The sequence below is a fragment of the Anolis sagrei genome, chromosome 1 (genome assembly GCF_037176765.1).
Source record: "Anolis sagrei isolate rAnoSag1 chromosome 1, rAnoSag1.mat, whole genome shotgun sequence".
NCBI lineage: Eukaryota > Metazoa > Chordata > Lepidosauria > Squamata > Dactyloidae > Anolis > Anolis sagrei.
This window is the reverse complement of record NC_090021.1, coordinates 67,968,098-67,986,986: the sequence shown is the minus strand read 5'-3', so window position 1 is coordinate 67,986,986 and position 18,889 is coordinate 67,968,098. Positions and strand designations below refer to the sequence as shown.

The following is an 18,889-nucleotide window of genomic DNA, read 5'->3' as shown; positions in this document are numbered from 1 at the left end:
AGTCTAATCATTCACATAGCAAAACTAGTTTCTGCCAAACTGGTTCCAAACTGACCTAAGTGGTCAGTGTTCATATCGAATAAGATAGTTAACACAAACTCTTTAATTAGTTAACATAAAAGTGAAAGACAAAGTCAAAATAAGCTCATCCTATAATTCCAGTTATTACTATGGCAACAATATTCTCAGTAATTATGACAATGTGGTCAATTCTCTCTCAGTGGCCACATTCTTCTCAAATCGTTTCCCCCCTGTGGCTTCATGTCATTTTGTTCTTCTTTTCTATGTTTGCTTTTTCAATTCTCCCCTTTTCTATTCCCACGTTGAAATTATTTCAAGTCCTTCATCTTCAATTATCAACAACTGATATCATATAGACCTGCCTTTTCTTCCACATTCCATATTTTTCTCTTAACTTATTCCATATTGTCTAATCTCACTGACCAAAGCTATAGAGGTATCTATCCTATATTTTTAAATACCGTCATGTACCGGCTGAAATACTTCTCATGTGTTGGGAATGGAAGGAGAGTGGAACGGTGAGTTTTTGAAAGTTGTCTCTTTTTTCACATTTTCTAAGCAAAAAAAAAATGCTAGGATTGATTTTTAAAGAACAATATCCATATTTCTGCTTTCTTTCTATGTACGAATTGCCAGTTCCTGAAGAGTTAAGTGTTTCTATTGCATAATGTCTCCTTTCAGCAAATAGGAAATATACGCCCCTTCTTTTGGGGCTGTATGTTTGCCAACTTCGTAGTGAAATTCTACGTTGCCGTGTGTAAGCACTGTGCCAAACTGACATTATAACTGTGTGCATTTCTGTCTTCTGCGAAAAAGAAAAAGAGATGGCCTGAGAGAGAGAGATGGGAACATGAAGTTAAAGTTTGCTCTGCCAGAGTATTGCTGATGCTGCTTACCTCTGTGGGGATGAAGGAGTCCGAATAAGAGAACGGGAATGAGTTTACATGATATGTATGAAGATTTGCCTGTAGTCCCTGGGTTGAAGTGACTCCCACTGCCACCACTTGGATTCATCTGGCTTGATGAGGGGGGAGGCAACCATTTTCGACAATGCCGTCTTTTGACGAGGTCTTAAAAGAGGCTGGGGAGTTTGGAAGGTTTCAAAAGAAGGTTTTTTTCCTTCTTTGCCAAACTGGGATCACTTTTTCTTTTTTATTTGTTGGAGTTGTGTTTATTGGACAACCTCCTGAACAGTATTGGTGTAGGATTCCTTGTGCAGCTGAACGGAGCGAACGTTGTGCATGGACATTTGAAGAGGAGTACAATGTCACAGTTCTTGCTTCGAGTTTGATGAATTATTCTTCTCAGTGCAAGAGGTATGACGTGGAATGGAATAGTACCTGCTCCAGCTGTTCTGATGACCCACTGTCTCATCTTCCCAATGGCAGCTTGGGCAAGGTGCCACTTACTACATGCCAGGATGGCTGGCGTTACGAAAAACCCCATTCAAGCATTGCCACTGAGGTAAGAGAATTCAAAATCATCCAACAATAGTTTTTTGGCTTAACAATGCATGACTATAAAATAATGTTGAGAGTGGACTTCGATAACTCAATTTGTTTTTCCTATTCCATTTTCCTTATGGCTGCAATTGAAAAGGGTTATAGATAACTTTCAATCATGGTGCCAGAACTAAGTGTATGAATGAAATCCAGCACTGTTCCATGTATTGTCAAAGGCTTTCATGGCCGAAAACACTGGTTTGTTGTAGGTTTTTCAGGCTGTGTGGCCATGTTCCAGAAGAATTCTCTTCTGACATTTTGCCTGCACAGTGTCAGGCATCCTCAGAGGTTGTGAACATGGCCATACAGCCCAAAAAACTTACAACAACCCAGCACTGTTCCATTTGTATTAACCATTTGAAATAGAAAAATCTAGAATGATAGATGTATGAAAAAGAATAATAGCACCATGTATAGATGACTATTTGAAAACTGAGGCAACTAGGGGCCCTTCCACACAGCCCTATATCTCAGAATATCAAGGCAGAAAATCTCACAATATCTGCTTTTAACTGGGTTATCTAAGTCCACACTGCCATATATTCCAGTTCAAAACAGATAATGTGGGATTTTATTTAGCTGTGCGGAAGGGGCCTAGATTACCTTGTACCATTTCAGTTGCAGTATGAGTTTATTAGTCCTCATTCTGAAGATGAGCTATTTCTCATTTGACAATATATTAGAGAGAGATTGCAGCTCAGTAGCAAAAGGTGCACCTTGCATGATAAAATTCCTAGATTTCAGTTCCTCCATTTCTACTTAGAATCATAGAGTTGGAGGCCCATTAAGTCCAACCTAATTCTGCCATGCAGGAATACACAATCAAAACAAAATATAAAGTAGAAGCTGATAAAAAAGAAATTTCTTTCAGAGAGAAATAGAGGGAAATGTTTCTAGTTATGGTATTGAATACTAGGATAGATGTGGTACACCCCCCCTCCCCCGTGACGTTTCTCCAGCAGTTGTGGTGCAAGTGGCAACTCTGTCACCCTGCATTCCACTCCGGTGTGATGCCGCTTCCCCCATTACACGGGGGAAGTGTCACCCAAAGAGGGCAGAAGTGTGCTGGCTCCATTAGTGCCAGCACAACATGGGAAGGCTCCCATGTTCTGGGGGTACTTCCACCCTGGTTGAGGACTGGCCCTCCGCTGGAAGTCACATGGCGTTGTGTGATGGCCAATGTGGGGCTCTGTCCCCAAACAAGGCTGGAAGCATCCTAGAATGCTGAATTTGGTAAGTGTGATGAAGTCGTAGGTCTGAAATGGTATAACTCAGTTTCCAGCATTGCTCAATTCTAGCCTTAATTTAGGGTCAAATTGAGGTAAGGTCAATGCCAGCCATTTCAGCCACAAAAATTCTATAAAAACACAGTTTATTCTCAAATGACCATGCTCAAACCAGCAAATTTCATAAGACATCTACAAAGCAAAAAAAATACCATCATAATGTTTGCTTGTGATGAAATTGTGGCAAGATTTTGAAATTCAAGAAACTCTCAAGAGGATGCTAAGCAAAAAAGGGAGAAAGAAAAATAAGAGGAGAGAGAAAGGATGCTGTTAATACCGGTAATGTGAGGCCCCATCTACGTTGCTATATAATCCAGTTTCTGAATCCAGATTATCTGATTTGAACTGGATTATATGGCAATGTAGACACATATAATCCAGTTTAAAGAAAATAACCTGGATTCAAAAACTGGATTATATGGCAGTGTAGATCCATCTAGCCTCATAAAATGCAGATTGAACTGCATTGAACCAGATTATATGATTCCACACTGCCATATAATCCACTTCAGTATGCATTATAATGGCGCTGTAGATGGGATCTCAGGCCCCATCTACTCCGATATAAAATCCAGATTATTTATTTATTTTGGACATTTATATCTCACCCTTCTCACTCCTGAAGGGGACTCGGAGTGGCTTACAATTGGCACTCATTAGATGCCATACAAACAATAGCAATAAAATCACAATTAATCATTAACAAAATAAATTAAAACATTCATTTAAAATCTACTTTGAACTAGCAGATAAGGTCCCCTTCTACACTGCCATATAATCCAGATCATCAAAGCAGAAACCCACATTATCTGATTTGCATTGGATTATATGAGTCTACACTGTCATATAATCCAGTTCAAAGCAGATAATCTGGATTGTATATGACTGTGTAAAAGGGGGAGCACTCTAATCCCTTAGGATAGTGCTGGAAAGTGCCTCCATGCAAAAATCCAGCCAGGATCCAAGCACCCTTTTGTATAGTGTAGGAGATGACTGCAAGAACAACACAGGCTGAATCTACACTGCCAAATAAAATTCAGATTATCTGCTTTGAGCTGGATTATATGGCAACGTAGAAGGGGCCTTAGAAAAAGAAACCTCAGAGGTGGTTTTGCTAGTTCATTCCTCTGACATATAGTCTATGGAACATGATATTCATTGGTGGTCTCCCATCTAAGTGTTAATCAAGGCTTACTTGGTTTAACTGTTCTGTATTCTCCAACACAGTGTTGGCTGGCAGAGCCATGAGGGGGTAACAATGGTCTGGTCTAGCTTTATAATTCTGTAGGTTGTGAATTTCGACTTGTGAAAGCAGCCAGACTGCCACATATTCTAAACATGCTTTTGTTGGTGCAGCTGCTGTTGCTGGAGGGACTGAATAATCTGTTGGAAGTCAGTCAATTAAAGTCGTGGGACTTCACTTCAGAATAAATGGGGCCAAGAATGGAGGCTGATCTTGTAGGGTCCTTCCAGCCAAGGCTTTTATTGTAAAACCCTCCAGCTTCATTCATGAAGTTTCACAAGGTCGCCACACATTTTTTTTCTCGGTGTGTTGTTCTTTTATATATGTTCCCACTACTTATTCCACTTTTGTTTCTTACCAGAAAGGAAAAATAAATGAGGAGGAAAACTGTGTACCATTGCACTGTGTTTTTTTTATTAGTAATCCTTCTGAAAATATCCTTATTTGTAAAACTCTGAAGGGACTAAACTGAACCAATCAGTATCTTCACTTAGACATTCTAATAAGCACAACATTTTGCCTTTCTGACTCAGAAATTACAGCATACATATGCTATCTGTATTTACATGGAATTTTGAAAATACAACCAGAGGCGTGTTGACCATAAAACTAACAGTCATATTGTGTCATTTTTATTGGGCCACCCAGGAAGTGCAGAATTAATCACATCAGCTTTGATAGTAGAGTTGCAGATCTGCATTTTCTTCACTTGAGATGTCATAGTGAAATGACATATGCAGTTCAGGCCATCTTTCCTTCCCGCCCCCAAAGCTATGGGGTTACTGAGAACAAATGTTGTAAAAAAAAAAAAGCAATAAATTTCCCATTTTCCATTTGCAGCCACAGAATGCCTCCTACTAAGATCTGTGAGTAGATCAATAGGTACTGTTCTGGCAGGCGGGTAACAGTGCTCCATACAGTCATACCGGCCACATGACCTTGGAAGTGTCTACAGACAACGCCGGCTCTTCGGCTTAGAAATGGAGATGAGCACCAACCCCCAGAGCTGGACACAACTGGACTTAATGTCAGGGGAAAACCTTTACCTAAGATTTGGGCTGGCTTTGCTCTTTGCGAAGTCACTGGTCCCTAATGTTGGCAGAGTGATGTGATTCTTTTAGGAAGGGTCAATACTGGCAGGTACAGAACTTATGGTAATTTAGGCATCAAAATAGGGTCATGGTGGTGCAGCAGGTTAAACCACTAAGCTGAAGAACTTGTTGACCAGAAGGTCAGCAGTTCAAATCTGCAAACAGAGTGAGCTCCTGTTGTTAGCTCCAGTTTCTGCCAACCTAGCAGTTCGAAAATATGCAAATGTGAGTAGATCAATGGGTACTGCTTCAGTGGGAAGGTAACAGTGTTCCGTGCAGTCATGCTGGTCACATAAACTAAGAGGGGTCTACGGAGAATGCCGACTCTTCAGCTTAGAAATGGAGATGAGCACCATCCCCAGAGTCAGACTTGACTAAACTAAATGTCAAGGGGAAACCTTTACTTTTACCTTTAGGCATCAAAACACGCAAACCTTCTAAACAGGTGTAGATATTAAGTAATTTTACTTTTGGGTTGTTGTAGGTTTTTCGGGCTATATGGCCATGTTCTAGAAGCATTCTCTCCTGACACAACCTCAGAATCTCTGAGGATGCTTGCCATAGATGCAGGTGAAACATGAGGTGAGAATGCTTCTAAAACATGGCCATATGGCCCGAAAAACCTACAACAATCCAGTGTTTCCAGCCATGAAGGCCTTCAACAATACAATTTTACTTTTTGTTGGAGGAAACAAATTTCAGAAAATCAAGTAAAAGATGGCATTAGTCTTCTATCTTCAAGTTAGGATCCCTCTGTTTGGCCACTAAGAAATACTTTGAAATATGTTTTATTGAATCCAAATGAATTTAGTTATATCTGGATAAATACTACTGTAGCCTTCATCATTAGCTCAGTAGAAAGCTTCCCCCGGTCTTACAGCATAAAGGTTCAGTTCACTTGCAGATGACACATGAATATAGATGAGGGATTTCATGTCTGAAGGCATGCCTGGAGCCGCCTTCTCTTCTTCCAGATAAGTAAGGTTTCCATATTTCAAGAGATTGCAGTATCCTAATACGTTATTTCCCATGAGCATTTTAACGTGACACTATTGTGGTCAAAAGTATGGAAAAATGGTAAATACTAAAACAGTAAACATGGCAGTGCACTTGGTCATTAAAGCTAGCTGTCCTTGTCTGACTGCTCCCAGAATGGTGTGGTAAGTGGGTGGATGATGAATTTCTGGAGGAGGGAAAGAACATCGTTCCTTCTAATATTTTCTCCCAAAGGCAGATGCAGCTTTCTGGAACAACTTGTCAAGTTCCTATGTCAACTGAAGCACAGAGGCTGTTTTGTTTTTATTGTGATCTTGGCACTTCATTCCCTATGGAGGACACATTTTGGTCTGCTGCCTATATACACTCTTGGTTGAATCAGATTAATACGTCCTTCAGAGAAAAATAATTGGTTTCCTAGAAGAAGGAATTTGGTTGTCTGGCACATTGGGATGTCAGCAATATAGCAACATGGTCATAGATGCAACACTGTTGTTATTTCAATTGAAAATGTTTATCTTAAGGACAAAATCCACTTTTATCCATATATCCAGTGGTGTCTAAACACACATAGGGTCACATAACGGCCATGCAATTTTTTATTGCAATATGTATACTGGCTGTAATTGCACATTGCAAATAAGCTTGCACCATGGTGTTATAACTCTCTAGAGAATAATTTCAAATATCTCATCAAACTACACATCCAGACTTCTGGACTTTAACTTCCTGATATTGAAAGTATTATCACCACTTTGAGTCTCCCTTGGGGAGATAAAGTGGGGTATAAATAAATAAATAAATAATATCAAACTAGTTAAATTCTGCTTGCTTACTTAATTAGGCAATCCCTCGTTGTCTGAGTATGATGGCCTTCCAGGTGTAATGTCTTGGCAGTGGATACGTAGGTGACTATGGAGCCCTATTCTTGATCCGCATGTTCTTCCACAGTGAGGGCATCGGATATGCCTTCTTCTTGGCATGTTTCTCTCTTTCGCCCTCTATTTGAGCTTCTTTGAATTCCACAGCACCACTTGACCTCCAGTTAGAGTGCTCAAGGGCCAGGGCTTCCCAGTTCTGTATGTCTATGCCCCAGTTTTTAAGGTTAGCTGTATTCTGTAATGTAATTCTGTATTGTAAATGCATTCAAGTTAAATTCACCTACATACCTTATTAAGATTCTTTCTTCCAACCATTCGACAGAGCAGCCAGGACACACAGACGGACTCACAGACACACATATCCTGTGCCCTGAAGAAGTTCATGCCCACCAAACTCATTTAAGGAGAAAAGGAGTCTTCTGTTACCACCAGGTGTAGCTTACACATACTATGGATAGCATGCTATTATTATATATGTAAGTCTAAGTCCAATGTACATGTATATCTTCTTCTGTCACTGCAGAGCTTGATATTCTCTACTTCTCTTGTGCAACAACCAAAACTCTCACAGTCCTTCTTCTGTCTGGAGCTCCATACCTCTAATAATAATAATAATAATAATAATAATAATAATAACAACAACAACAACAACAACAACAACAACAACCTGGTTATGGCTCATGAATGGAACCCTGAAGAAGGAGACAGAAGTCCTGACTCTTGCAGCCCAGGAGCAAGCCATCAAAACCAATGCAATTAAGGCCAGGATTGAAAAATCAGAGGATGACCCAAAATGCAGACTGTGCAAGGAAGCTGATGAAACCATGGACCATCTCCTCAGCTGTTGCAAGACGGACTACAAACAAAGACACCACCCTGTGGCCCAGATGATTCACTGGAAGTTATGTCACAAGTACCACCTGCCAGCAGTAAAGAATTGGTGGGATCATAAACCCGCAAATGTTGTGGAAAATGAACATGCACAAATACTGTGGGACTTTTGAATCCAGACTGACAAAGTTTTGGAACACAATACACCAGATATTACGATTGTGGAAAAGAAAAAAGTCTGGATTATTGATGTCGCCATACCAGGTGACAATCGCATTGAGGAAAAACAACAGGAAAAACTCAGCTGCTATCAAGACCTCAAAATCAAACTGCAAAGGCTCTGGCATAAACAGGTGGTCCAGTGGTCATTGGCGCACTGGGTGCCATGCCAAAAGATCTAAGCCGGCATTTGGAAACAATAAACATCGCCAAAATCACGATATGTCAACTGCAAAAGGCCACCTTACTTGGATCTGCGTGCATCATTTGAAAATACATCACACAGTCCTAGAAGCTTGGGAAGTGTTCAACTTGTGATTTTGTGATACGAAAACCAGCATATAGATCTCGTTTGCTATGACATACTGTGCTTTTGTGTCAATAATAATAACTATTATTATTATTATTATTATTATTATTTCTCATCTGCCTCTCCCTATGACTTGAGGTGGGTCACAGCACAGTTAAAGCACATAAATACTATAAAAATTCTACAAACACACATTGAAATTCAGTTCCATGAAAGATACAGATCAAAGCATTTATGTAAAATACACATTAATCACACAGGACAGATACCAAAACACATGTCATGAGTTTAAAATTCATGCTTTCAACTGGCTGGATAGGCCTGACAGAAGAGATAGGTTTTTAGATGTTTTTAAAATTCCGACAGTTGATCTAACTATTGAAGCTCATCCGACAGGTCGTTCTGCAGTTTTGGGGTGGCTGATGAAAACGTCCTCTAGGTGATGGTGGCCAGTCAAGTTCTGGCTGGTTGGAGCAGACACTCCCCAGAAGGCCAAAACATGTGAGGTGGATTGTATGAGAGAAAGCGATCCTTTAGGTAACCTTGATCCAAACCATGATGGGCTTTAATGGTCAAAATCAACACCTTGTACTTTGCCTGGAAACGTGTTAGCAGACAGTAAAGTGACTGTAGGATAGGTGTAATATGCTCACTCCTAGATGTTCTTGTAACCAATTTGGCTGCTGTATTTTGAACCAACTAGAGTTAGTACAATTAATTCCTGGTGGAGAGTGAGGGGCAACTGAGAATCCCATTGCTAAGCGTATTCCAGCAGTCCAGATGATGTTCTTCTTGTATGGCTGCCTATTGTCACATAGCCAGATTGTCACATAGCCAGTTGTCCCCCACTCTCCAGCCACTACATGGCTATGAAGGAGGTGAACTCCAGGAGAAGGACGAGACATTATGTAGTTCTACCATGGCAAAAGTATATAATGTGTCTCCTCAGCCAGGATCTTGGCTGACATTTTCTTCCCCATCTCCCTTTTATTATTTCTTTTCTGTTGCTTCTTTTCCACTAAGGTCCTACAGGGACAAACCACTGGAAAACTGGGATGGGGTAAACTGGGAAAGGAGTGTTGCTCTAAGAAAACATGGCAAAAAAATGACAGCTTACAGGCAAAACTATTAATTTTCAAGCAGTTGCAAGGTCTCTTACTTATTTAATATTTTAAAAATCTTAGTTTTTGGAAACTAAGTGGGATTCCAGCTATTTTGTTTCCATCCTTAAAGAACAGCATTTCACATTGGCCCAGTTACCTCTTCCCCAAATATGGGCCTAAATAGTTTCACAAATTTCTTAGGCTGGTTGTTTGTCCATGCTGTTGATATGTACTGGCAATGGTAATGTTCTTTTAAACATATTTTTGGTAGTATATGTTGAGTCTCCTTTTCTCAAATTCTTAGAACAAAAAGCTTTTCAGATTTTTTTTTTATATTATACCTGTATTTGCAATATATGCAAAGGGGTCTAGGCACAGTTCCAGCACCCATTGAGTTTTTGTCTCAAGGAGCTCTGAGAAAGGAAAGAGGGAGGGGAGAGATACAAAGTTATACGAAGCTCCAGATGCATCTCTGGCTATCAGCATATTTTCCACCCTTTTAGCAAAGCAGCCAAGAAGAAAGGGGAAAACCCTTTTCCCCACCCAAACCCATGAGATGTATATAAATAGTGGCCAATGGGTCACTCCACATTCACCCTGATGGCTGTTTCCCACTGCTGCCATTTGGCAAGGTGAAAGGCAAGCGTGGGAGCATCTGAGATGCCAGCTTTTGATAGAGCCCTTGTGTAAACAGAGTCTTCTCCCCTACTTTTCGTCTCTTTTTCCCATCAGATTAGTCCCCTTTCCCCAAAGGCAAAGGTGGGCAGCTGTCAGCAAAAAGATTCAATTTTTGGAATATTTTGGATTTCCAGTTAATTGTATGCTAACTTCTGTGCTTTGAATCAGTTTGCAGCAATTGAAGTAACTAGAATGAGGAGGAGGAAGTGGGGTATCAAATGATTGCCACAACAACGTGAATTAATATGCTGTTGGTTGTATTCATTTTTCACTGATGGAAGGCATCTGCCAATGAAAGATATTCAAGTTTTCAAAGATACTGTTAACTTTTCCCATTCAGGATGGTTTCTCAACCTTCTGTGTGCCATTTTCCGTGGCCTTCAATTTCCCTTCCACCAGGAGTGGGTTGACTCTCCCTGGCTTTTTCTCCAATGCCTTCCCCAAAGCCAACAGCATCAGCAATTGAACAAAACTTTCTTTGTCCTCTATAGAATGCTAATGTATGTGTTTGCTTCTTCCCATAGTTTGACCTTGTGTGTGACAACAAATGGATGATAGACATGACACAAGCTGTTCTCAACCTGGGGTTTTTAATCGGAGGGTTCACTCTAGGCTACGCTGCCGACAGGTAAATCATTCTAAAGATCACATATTTTCAGCTGAAAAAATCAGGCTACTTCACATCTGATGTTATTTGTGTGAGAAATAAAAGGAAGAGTCCTTGTGGGTGGCTTTTTGACAAAAAAAAAAACAACAACAAAAAACCAAAAAAGCAGAGGGATTTGTACCTTAGCAAAAAGCACCAAAAATAGGAAGTCTTCACTCAGCTTTAGAATCAGCCTTAGAGTCCACATGATGTCCATAGCTATTCATACACATAAAAATTACCTGTTTTGTAGACTGATTCTAAAGCCAAAAAGGAAACCACCCTTAGCTTCATCAAGGTAAAGAAGGATAAATAAACCATGACACAGAGACAATGAGGAAGCAGAAGAAAGTGGGGAAAGGTTTGAGTCCCATTCTTCCTAGGGTGGATCTAGACAGCCCCTTTAGTGCGGAAATTTCCGCTATAAAAGGGGGGCTGTCCAGACAACGTTCTGGCCAAACTGGAATTAATTTGCCACAAACCAGAAAAACCCTGGTTTGTGGCAAATTAATTTGATAGTGGGTTTATTCCACACCTTCTTAGACAGTATTCCCACAGTTTTCCAGGAATACCAACCTCCTCCCCCAAAGCCCTAAAAAGCCCTTTAAAAAAGAAAAGTACTTACCCGGCCTCCATTGGAGAGCTGCTGCAACTCTCCTGGTGCGTAGAAATGACGTGCCAGGAGAATGGGGGAGGAAGAGGAAAATCGCTTCCCCTTCCTTTCTCTTAATGCTTCATTTCTACATGTCAGGAGCTGCGGCAGCTTTCCAATTGAGGCCGGGTAAGTACTTTTCTTTTTCACAGTATGTGCTATTGTGATTTTTAAAATGCTTATATTGTCTTGTTAATTTTATGTTATGCTGTTTTCTTTGTATGTATTAATGATGTTACTTGGAAACCGTTCTGAGTCCCCTCAGGGAGATAGAGCGGTATATAAAGAAAGTTTTGTTGCTGTATTTTAAAAGAGCTTTTAAAGGGCTTTTGGGGAAGGAGTAGAGTGTTCCAGTGTCCTCCTGGGCCTGTCCTGGAAGGACATTTGGGCATCCTCCCCGAACGTGCATGCTTTCTGGGGTGTGTGTGGACATGGCCCCAGGAACATCCACGTTTTATAACGCAAATGCTCCTGGGATAAAGCCCTGTCTGGAAAGGCCCCCACTGTTTCTTTGTTGCTGATCATTTCCCCCTCTTAACTTAAACCCCCCCCCCACAAAAAAACCAAACAACAAACAAACAAAACCCCAACAAAAGTAAAATACATTATAACAAAGTCCATCTCTGAAGGTATTATGGTATTTAAGTCCCTTTCACACTATACTATTACAACAATATAGTCCCATCTTAACTGTTAGGGCAACATCCTGAAGAAGCCTGGGAATTGTGGTTTAGTGAGGCATTTCGGATTCTTTGGTGGAGAGCCTTGCTGCCTCACCAGACTATAAATTGCCAAATTCCATAGGATGCTGCCATGGCAGTTCAAGTGGATTCATTGTGCTCCAATAGTGTGCTGTAAAAGGACTCTAAGAATGGTTTAATTATTAATCTTGTCAAAAAAAATCTGGGTCAGTGTAGGGTCAGTATATATTTATTCAGAACTAAATCTTATCAGTTTCAGTGGAACTAAATTGAACAGGTTGAAGATGGCAGCCTTTACATGCTCGTTGGCTTAATCGTCCTGTGCAAAGGTAGTCAATGTGCCTGCTGCCAGGGGGTAATGAACCCAGAGCTGCTGCAGATTTAACAGGAGCTGCTACTGGTACTGTACTTTCGCACTAGTAGATCTCCCATTTAATTCAGAGCAGCTATGGGGGATGGCAAAATTGGGGGCAGATATTTCAGTCATACAGCAGCAGATTAGCTGCCCACTTTGTGATTCTGTCTCCAAGTAACCCTGAGACCAGTTTGTCTGTGTACAATTCAAAGAGTTGCAACGATGCAACAGGGATATTTATTGTCGGCAGTTGGGTCACAGACTCTTTGCTGTTACAAAATGGTTTAAATCACAGTGCTTTTTAATAAAATTGTTTCATTTGTATTAGCGAACTTCATTTATATTAGTGAACCTCTCACAGCTCCCATCTGCACTGCCATATAATTTAGGTCAACTCAGTAAAACTGCATTATGAAACTGCATTATATGGCAGTGTAAATGGGGCCAGAGTATACCTTCTCAAAAATATTTAATACCAGAAGTGTTTTGAGTTTTGGATTCCCCCCCCCCCCCCGCTGAAATTTGGGGTAATTGCATAATAATGATATATTTTGGAGATAGGACCCAAGTCTACACACCAGATTCATTGAGGTTTCCAATAGACCTTATAAACATACCCAAAGGTAATTTTATGCATACTATTAATAACAGTTCTGTGCATGAAATAAAATGTGTGTACACTGAAACATTGGAAAACAAAGGTTTATCTCAACCACCCATGTGGAAAATTTTGTAGCATTTCGGATTTGCAGATAACATACACTCAACCTGTATACTTTTTGCCAGATGCTTTAAAAATATCTCTCCTTTCTCTTTTTTTTTGTTTCTGTTTTTTTGTTTTGTCAGATATGGCAGAATTCTCATTTATCTCTTCTCTGCCTTTGGGGCAGGATTGTGTGGCCTCATTGTGGCTTTTGCAGAAAACATTGTAGTATTTTCAATATTTCGCTTTCTGCAAGGTGTATTTGGAAAAGGAACCTGGATGACGGCCTTTGTTATTGGTAAGGTGTGGTGTGCTTTCACTTCTTCCTCTTAACCTGGGAGTGGGAGGAAGTGGGATGGATGTTAGATGGGGTTATTCCTTCAGATGCCTTCCACTTTGAGGTGAACTGATGCATTGCAAATGCTGCAAAGGATCACGGCGTGTCCCTGGGGTGGTCTGTCCATTCTAGAGCTATTGCTGCCAATGGGAACTTCTATGATGCAAAGGAATGTTTTTCAGCATGAGCCTTTCAAGGAAGAAAATTTGTAAACCTTCCTCACCAGCTGCAATTTTGATAATGATCAGCCTACCCAAACATTTGATTTTTAAAGGGCATATTAAATGCAGACTCGTTTATTTAATGTAGGACTTCTTAAACTGTGGATGCCCTTATCTCAATCCTGGGGTCACACGAAATGGCAATAGTAAAAGGTTTCTGAATGCCACCTATTTACACAAATCTCTTAGCAACCATGTTTTTACAGTGGACTCTGCAGAAAATGCTTCAGCTGTACTTCATTAAAATTAAAATCAGCCTTTTTAGCACACCTTGCAAATGCTAGCTTTTTATCAGTAAATGTTCGATTTCTATATTGATGTTATATACTTATAAACCCAGGGTCACCTAAAACTTTCTCAGGTAGAAAGGGGTCATGAAAAAAAGTATTGGGCATAGAGGGATCATGGATGGAAAACGTTTAAGATGCCTTGCCTAATTGACTTACAGAATATTTGTGCTAAATATTTATAGCCATTTGCTATTACTTTAACTCTGGTGGCTCCATCCTTGTCACAACTCAGGGTAGTTTTCACCTTGCTCAAGACACCACCACACACCAAAGTTGTAGGTTTTGTAGTTTATTGAGAAAAAGCAAAATCCAAACAGAGAAATAAAGATGCAAAAGTTCAATAGTCAAAACAGAGTCTTAAATGCAAGGCAAGGTTCCCAAGATCCACAGGCAAATAACATGAAGCATAAGCCCTTAACAATGGTCAAAGAATAGTCCATGGTAGACAGGTAAAATCAGGATCAGAATCAAGTCTTAAAGAAGCCAGAAGTGTTCTGAAAAAGCCAAGATAATTCCACAGAAGTTAACGAGTATGAAGCAACATTGGACTGACAAGAAATGTCTGTCAGCCACATCATTAAATAAGTTTCCCTGACACGAAAGCATTGCGTTGACCTTTGGCTTCCCTCTTACTGGTCAGACGTGTGCTTCTGCGAAGCCTTAATTGCAAACGATCCTGTCTGCTCATTAATTCACCATTATCTTCAAGGCTATACAACTTCTTATCTTAGCCCAGCTGGGCCGGATCACTCTGAGAACCGAAAGGAGTCTCCACCTGCACTTGTGGGATTTCACTATCTCTATCTAAAGGCACATTCCTTTCCCCAGGGAACAGGCTTGCTGCTTCTTCTTCAGAAGCCACACTATCAGCCCCGTCTGGAACATGTACAGGAATCTGTAACCCATCAGCCTCCTCGTCATCCTGCAGAAAGTCAGGCTCAGAAGGCCCAAAAGGCCCAAAAGGCCCAAACAGTTCAGTTTCAGACTCAGACTGAGCCACGACAATCCTGTAGAATCCTAAGATATGTATTTTGATGAGAGAATACTTAGGTGACTTCTTTGCTGACATGGGGCCACCCAACTCCCCCTCCCCAGAATTATCCATCTAGTATTTTATTTATTTATTTATTTAAATTTTTTATATCCCGATCTTCTCTACCTCCGTAGAGGGACTCGGACCGGCTGTTTAGCCGTAAACAGACATGGTTGGGAAGGTGAGAAAAAAATTGGCACAAAAAGAGAACAAGCAAAAGCTGTAGTTTTGAGAAAGAAACGATTTTCTTTTGCTTTTATAGTCTGGATTTTCAGTGTTGGAATTTTCTCATGACTCCTTCCTTAATGGTTAAATCCCCTCTTGACTCTGCCCCCCTCTCCCCTTTCTAGCCATTAATCAATACATGACTTCATAGGCCCCTTCCACACTGCCCTATATCCCAGAATCTGATTCCACATAATCTTCTTATCCCAGATTATCTGGTAGTGGAGATTCATATAATCCATCTTAAACTGTTTGTGTATTTGTATATTTTTAATTGTTATGCTGATACTTTTATGTTAAGCTTTCTAGAGTCCCCTTCAGGGGAGATAAAGTGAGGTATTATTATAATTAACAACAACAACAACAACAACAACAACAACAACAACAAGAGCCAGATAATCTGGAATCAGATCCTGGGATATAGAGCAGTGTAGATGGGGCTTCAGTTAGCAGCCATGTCACTCCTTAAAATGGCTGCAAGCCCTTCACCAGGATGGGGACATGATAGTTAAAACAATTTCAAAACAATATATAATGTGTTGTACAAAACCGGACTTCTTAAACTTTTCCCACTTGTGACCCATTTTTGTCCAAGAAATGTTAAGGTGACTTCAGGTATATAGGTATAGAAAATCTTTCCCCAAATCTTTCAGGGCTCAACCTGGGGGTCGGGACCCCTGGAAGGGAGTTTCGGGGGAGGGAGGGGTCACCAAAGACCATCAGAAAACATATATTTCTGATGGTCTTAGAAACCCCTTTGGCAGAGAAATCTGAAGATCTCTCCACCTGTCCTCTTCCTTTTTGGAAAAAGATGACGATTCTCCCACCAAAAGCCCTTCTCTGCTGTGACTGGGTGGCCTCTAAGCTGGCCTCTCACCCAAGGGGAGGGCTGTTTCTGAGACTCCAAGTGGGGAGGGGAGAGCAAGTATGCTCAGCATATGGCAATGTGGTGCACATGTGCGAGCAAGGGAGAGCATGCAGGACTGGGGGGAGGCGCATGGGGGTTCTGGGTGGGAAGTTTGGCCCAATTCTATTGTTGGTGGTGTTCAGAATGTTTTGTTTGTAGGTGAACTATAAATCCCAGCAATTACAACTCCCAAATGTCAAGGTCTATTTTCCCTAAACTCCACCAGTGTTCACATTTGGGCATATTAAATATCCGTGCCAAGTTTGGTCCAGATCCATCATTGTTTGAGTCATCAATGCTCTCTGGATATGAACTGCACCTCTGAAACTCAAGGTCAATGCCCACCAAACCCTTTCAGTATTTTCTGTTGGTCATGGGAGTTCTATGTGCCAAGTTTGGTTCAGTTCCATCGTTGGTGGAGTTCAGAATGCTCTTTGATTATAGGTTAACTATAAATCCCAGAAACTACAACTCTCAAATGACAAAATCAATCCCTCCTGCCCCCAACCCCACCAGTATTGAAATTTGGGCATATTGGGTATTTGTGCCTAATTTGGTCCAGTGAAGGAAAATACATGCTGCATATCAGATATTTACATTACAATTAATAACAGTAGCAAAATTACAGCTATGAAGTAGCAACAAAAATAATGTTATGATTGGGGGTCAGCACAACATGAGGAACTGTATTAAGGGATCGCAGCATTAGGAAGGTTGAAAAACACCGAGCAAAGGGGACCCACAGTTTAAGAAGCAGTGGCATAGATGAATACAGGGGAAAGGTTTGACCTGATAAGCACATGATCTATGTGTGGAAATGTGGATGCCGAACAAATTCCTGACCCCTCCCCACAACTCCTGGAACTGTAAGAACAGTCCATCTATTGATATCTGGGAAGCAGCCAAACTTGTCTCCTGGGTTGTGTTCATCTCAGAAGGTCACAAGATGATCTCATATGATTCAGAGCTTCTGTGAAGACATTTCACTTTATTTATTCTAAACCTTTGGTTCATATTTTTAGAATAAATGTATTCAGTTAATGTATTCCAAGAAGATAGGCAGACATATGTAAATAGAGCATTGAGTCAGAAGTAGAACTTTACTCACTGTAGTTTATTTTAAAGACAAAATTGGTGTGTTTATTTAACCTAGCACATTCTCTCTCACTGACCTCAGATGAAACCAGGCCTGAATAGTTGTTGACACTGATTATGCACAGCATTAATTTGGCTGGAGTAGTCTCACTAACCACTATCACAGTCATTTCTCAGCAAGGTTAACATTTTAAGATTAGTTTTACTGTACAGAGTGTGTATGGAATGAATTAGCAGAATATTTTATCATATTTTTTCGGTTGAGGCCATAGATTTATTGCATCAAATATTTGTGGCCCATTTTTTTCCTATCCACTTCTGTTTACCACCCTCACTCTCCAAATTAAGATCAAAGCAAAAACCTGCCATATGAAACATAGCTGTAACCTTCTATAATCCCATTCAGATTCTTTAATAAGGAATTGTTTGCTTTTTCTAAGTGTTTTTCTATTTGTCTTTTTTATCAATTCAGTGACTGAGATAGTTGGCTCAGAAGAGCGGAGGATTGTTGGGATTATAATCCAGGTCTTCTTCACCTTTGGAGTTATCATCCTTCCTGGAATTGCTTATTTAATTCCAACATGGAGGTGGATTCAGCTAATTACAACGCTCCCCAACTTCCTTTTCCTGCTGTATTATTGGTAATTTTGTTGCTGTTTTCTTCTGTTATCTTCAGGATAATTATTAGTCTTATTTGGTATCCTTTAAGAGCATTTTTCTGGTATAAATAGGAGAAAGAAATATATGGCTGTACAGATATTTGTGAATGTAATTCCCATCAACTGATGGTGAGTAGTAGCCCCTTTAAAGCAGCAGTGATGTAGATAAGATGTTGAAGCATTTAGAGTAGAGTTAGAATATTATCTGAAAAGAGAGTTTCCAGATTTATTGATTAACTTGCAGTCATCCAATAAGATTGGTGTGGTGTTGTTGGACCCTAAAGCCTAGCCATCCTAGCCAATACAGCTGTTGATAAGAAATATTGAAAATATTCGGCTTGTCACTGAAAGCCCTGCTGAATTGCTAAAGCCAAAGCTCCATTGGCCAGCACACAATGGTGATATTGACTTGAATATTTCATTTGATGTGGAGACACCAAAATGTCAGCCTGATAAGACAAACCCTGCTCCTGCCAAAAAAATCAAACTAGATAAAAAATCATCATCTGTGACAAATTTATCAAAAGCCCTGAAAGACACCATGGAGAACTGCTCGTGACATAGAAGATGAGCACCTAGAAGGTTAACTGTGTAAGCTGCGTTAGTGTAAGGGAAAGAATGAATTCAATAAATTAGAATTTCCAGCTGATTCATAAAGTATTGCTTCCAAATTTGGAGCAGTTTTTTGTAGAATTAACTTATTGGTTTATGTCACTCTTACAGTTCATTGCTATTACATGGTTCAGTTATATTGCGTTTTACTTTATCCACTCCAACTTTGCTTGCAAAGTTTCCTAAGATACTTGTTTCTATCAGCAAAATAAATGCGCAGGGGGATTCAGGAGGAAGAATCTTGCCAAGAGAAATATGGAAAGCAGAACAATCTCACAATATATGTCAATTA

At 40.2% G+C, this 18,889-nt stretch overlaps 1 protein-coding gene across 2 annotated transcripts in view; it reads left to right on the top strand.

Moving 5' to 3' along the window:
• The window catches only part of SLC22A3 (solute carrier family 22 member 3), a 49,168-nt gene that overhangs the window by 16,293 nt on the left and 13,986 nt on the right, over window positions 1-18,889 (top strand). The window contains exons 2-5 of one of the 2 annotated variants that reach the window (XM_060753678.2): window positions 838-1,485; window positions 10,686-10,789; window positions 13,362-13,516; window positions 17,799-17,967. In XM_060753678.2, the coding sequence (XP_060609661.2) occupies window positions 1,072-1,485; window positions 10,686-10,789; window positions 13,362-13,516; window positions 17,799-17,967 (842 nt within the window). In that variant the 5' untranslated portion in view covers window positions 838-1,071. Of the gene's footprint in view, window positions 1-699; window positions 1,486-10,685; window positions 10,790-13,361; window positions 13,517-17,798; window positions 17,968-18,889 lie in introns of those variants that run through there. The other variant, XM_067465793.1, reaches the window with a different exon arrangement.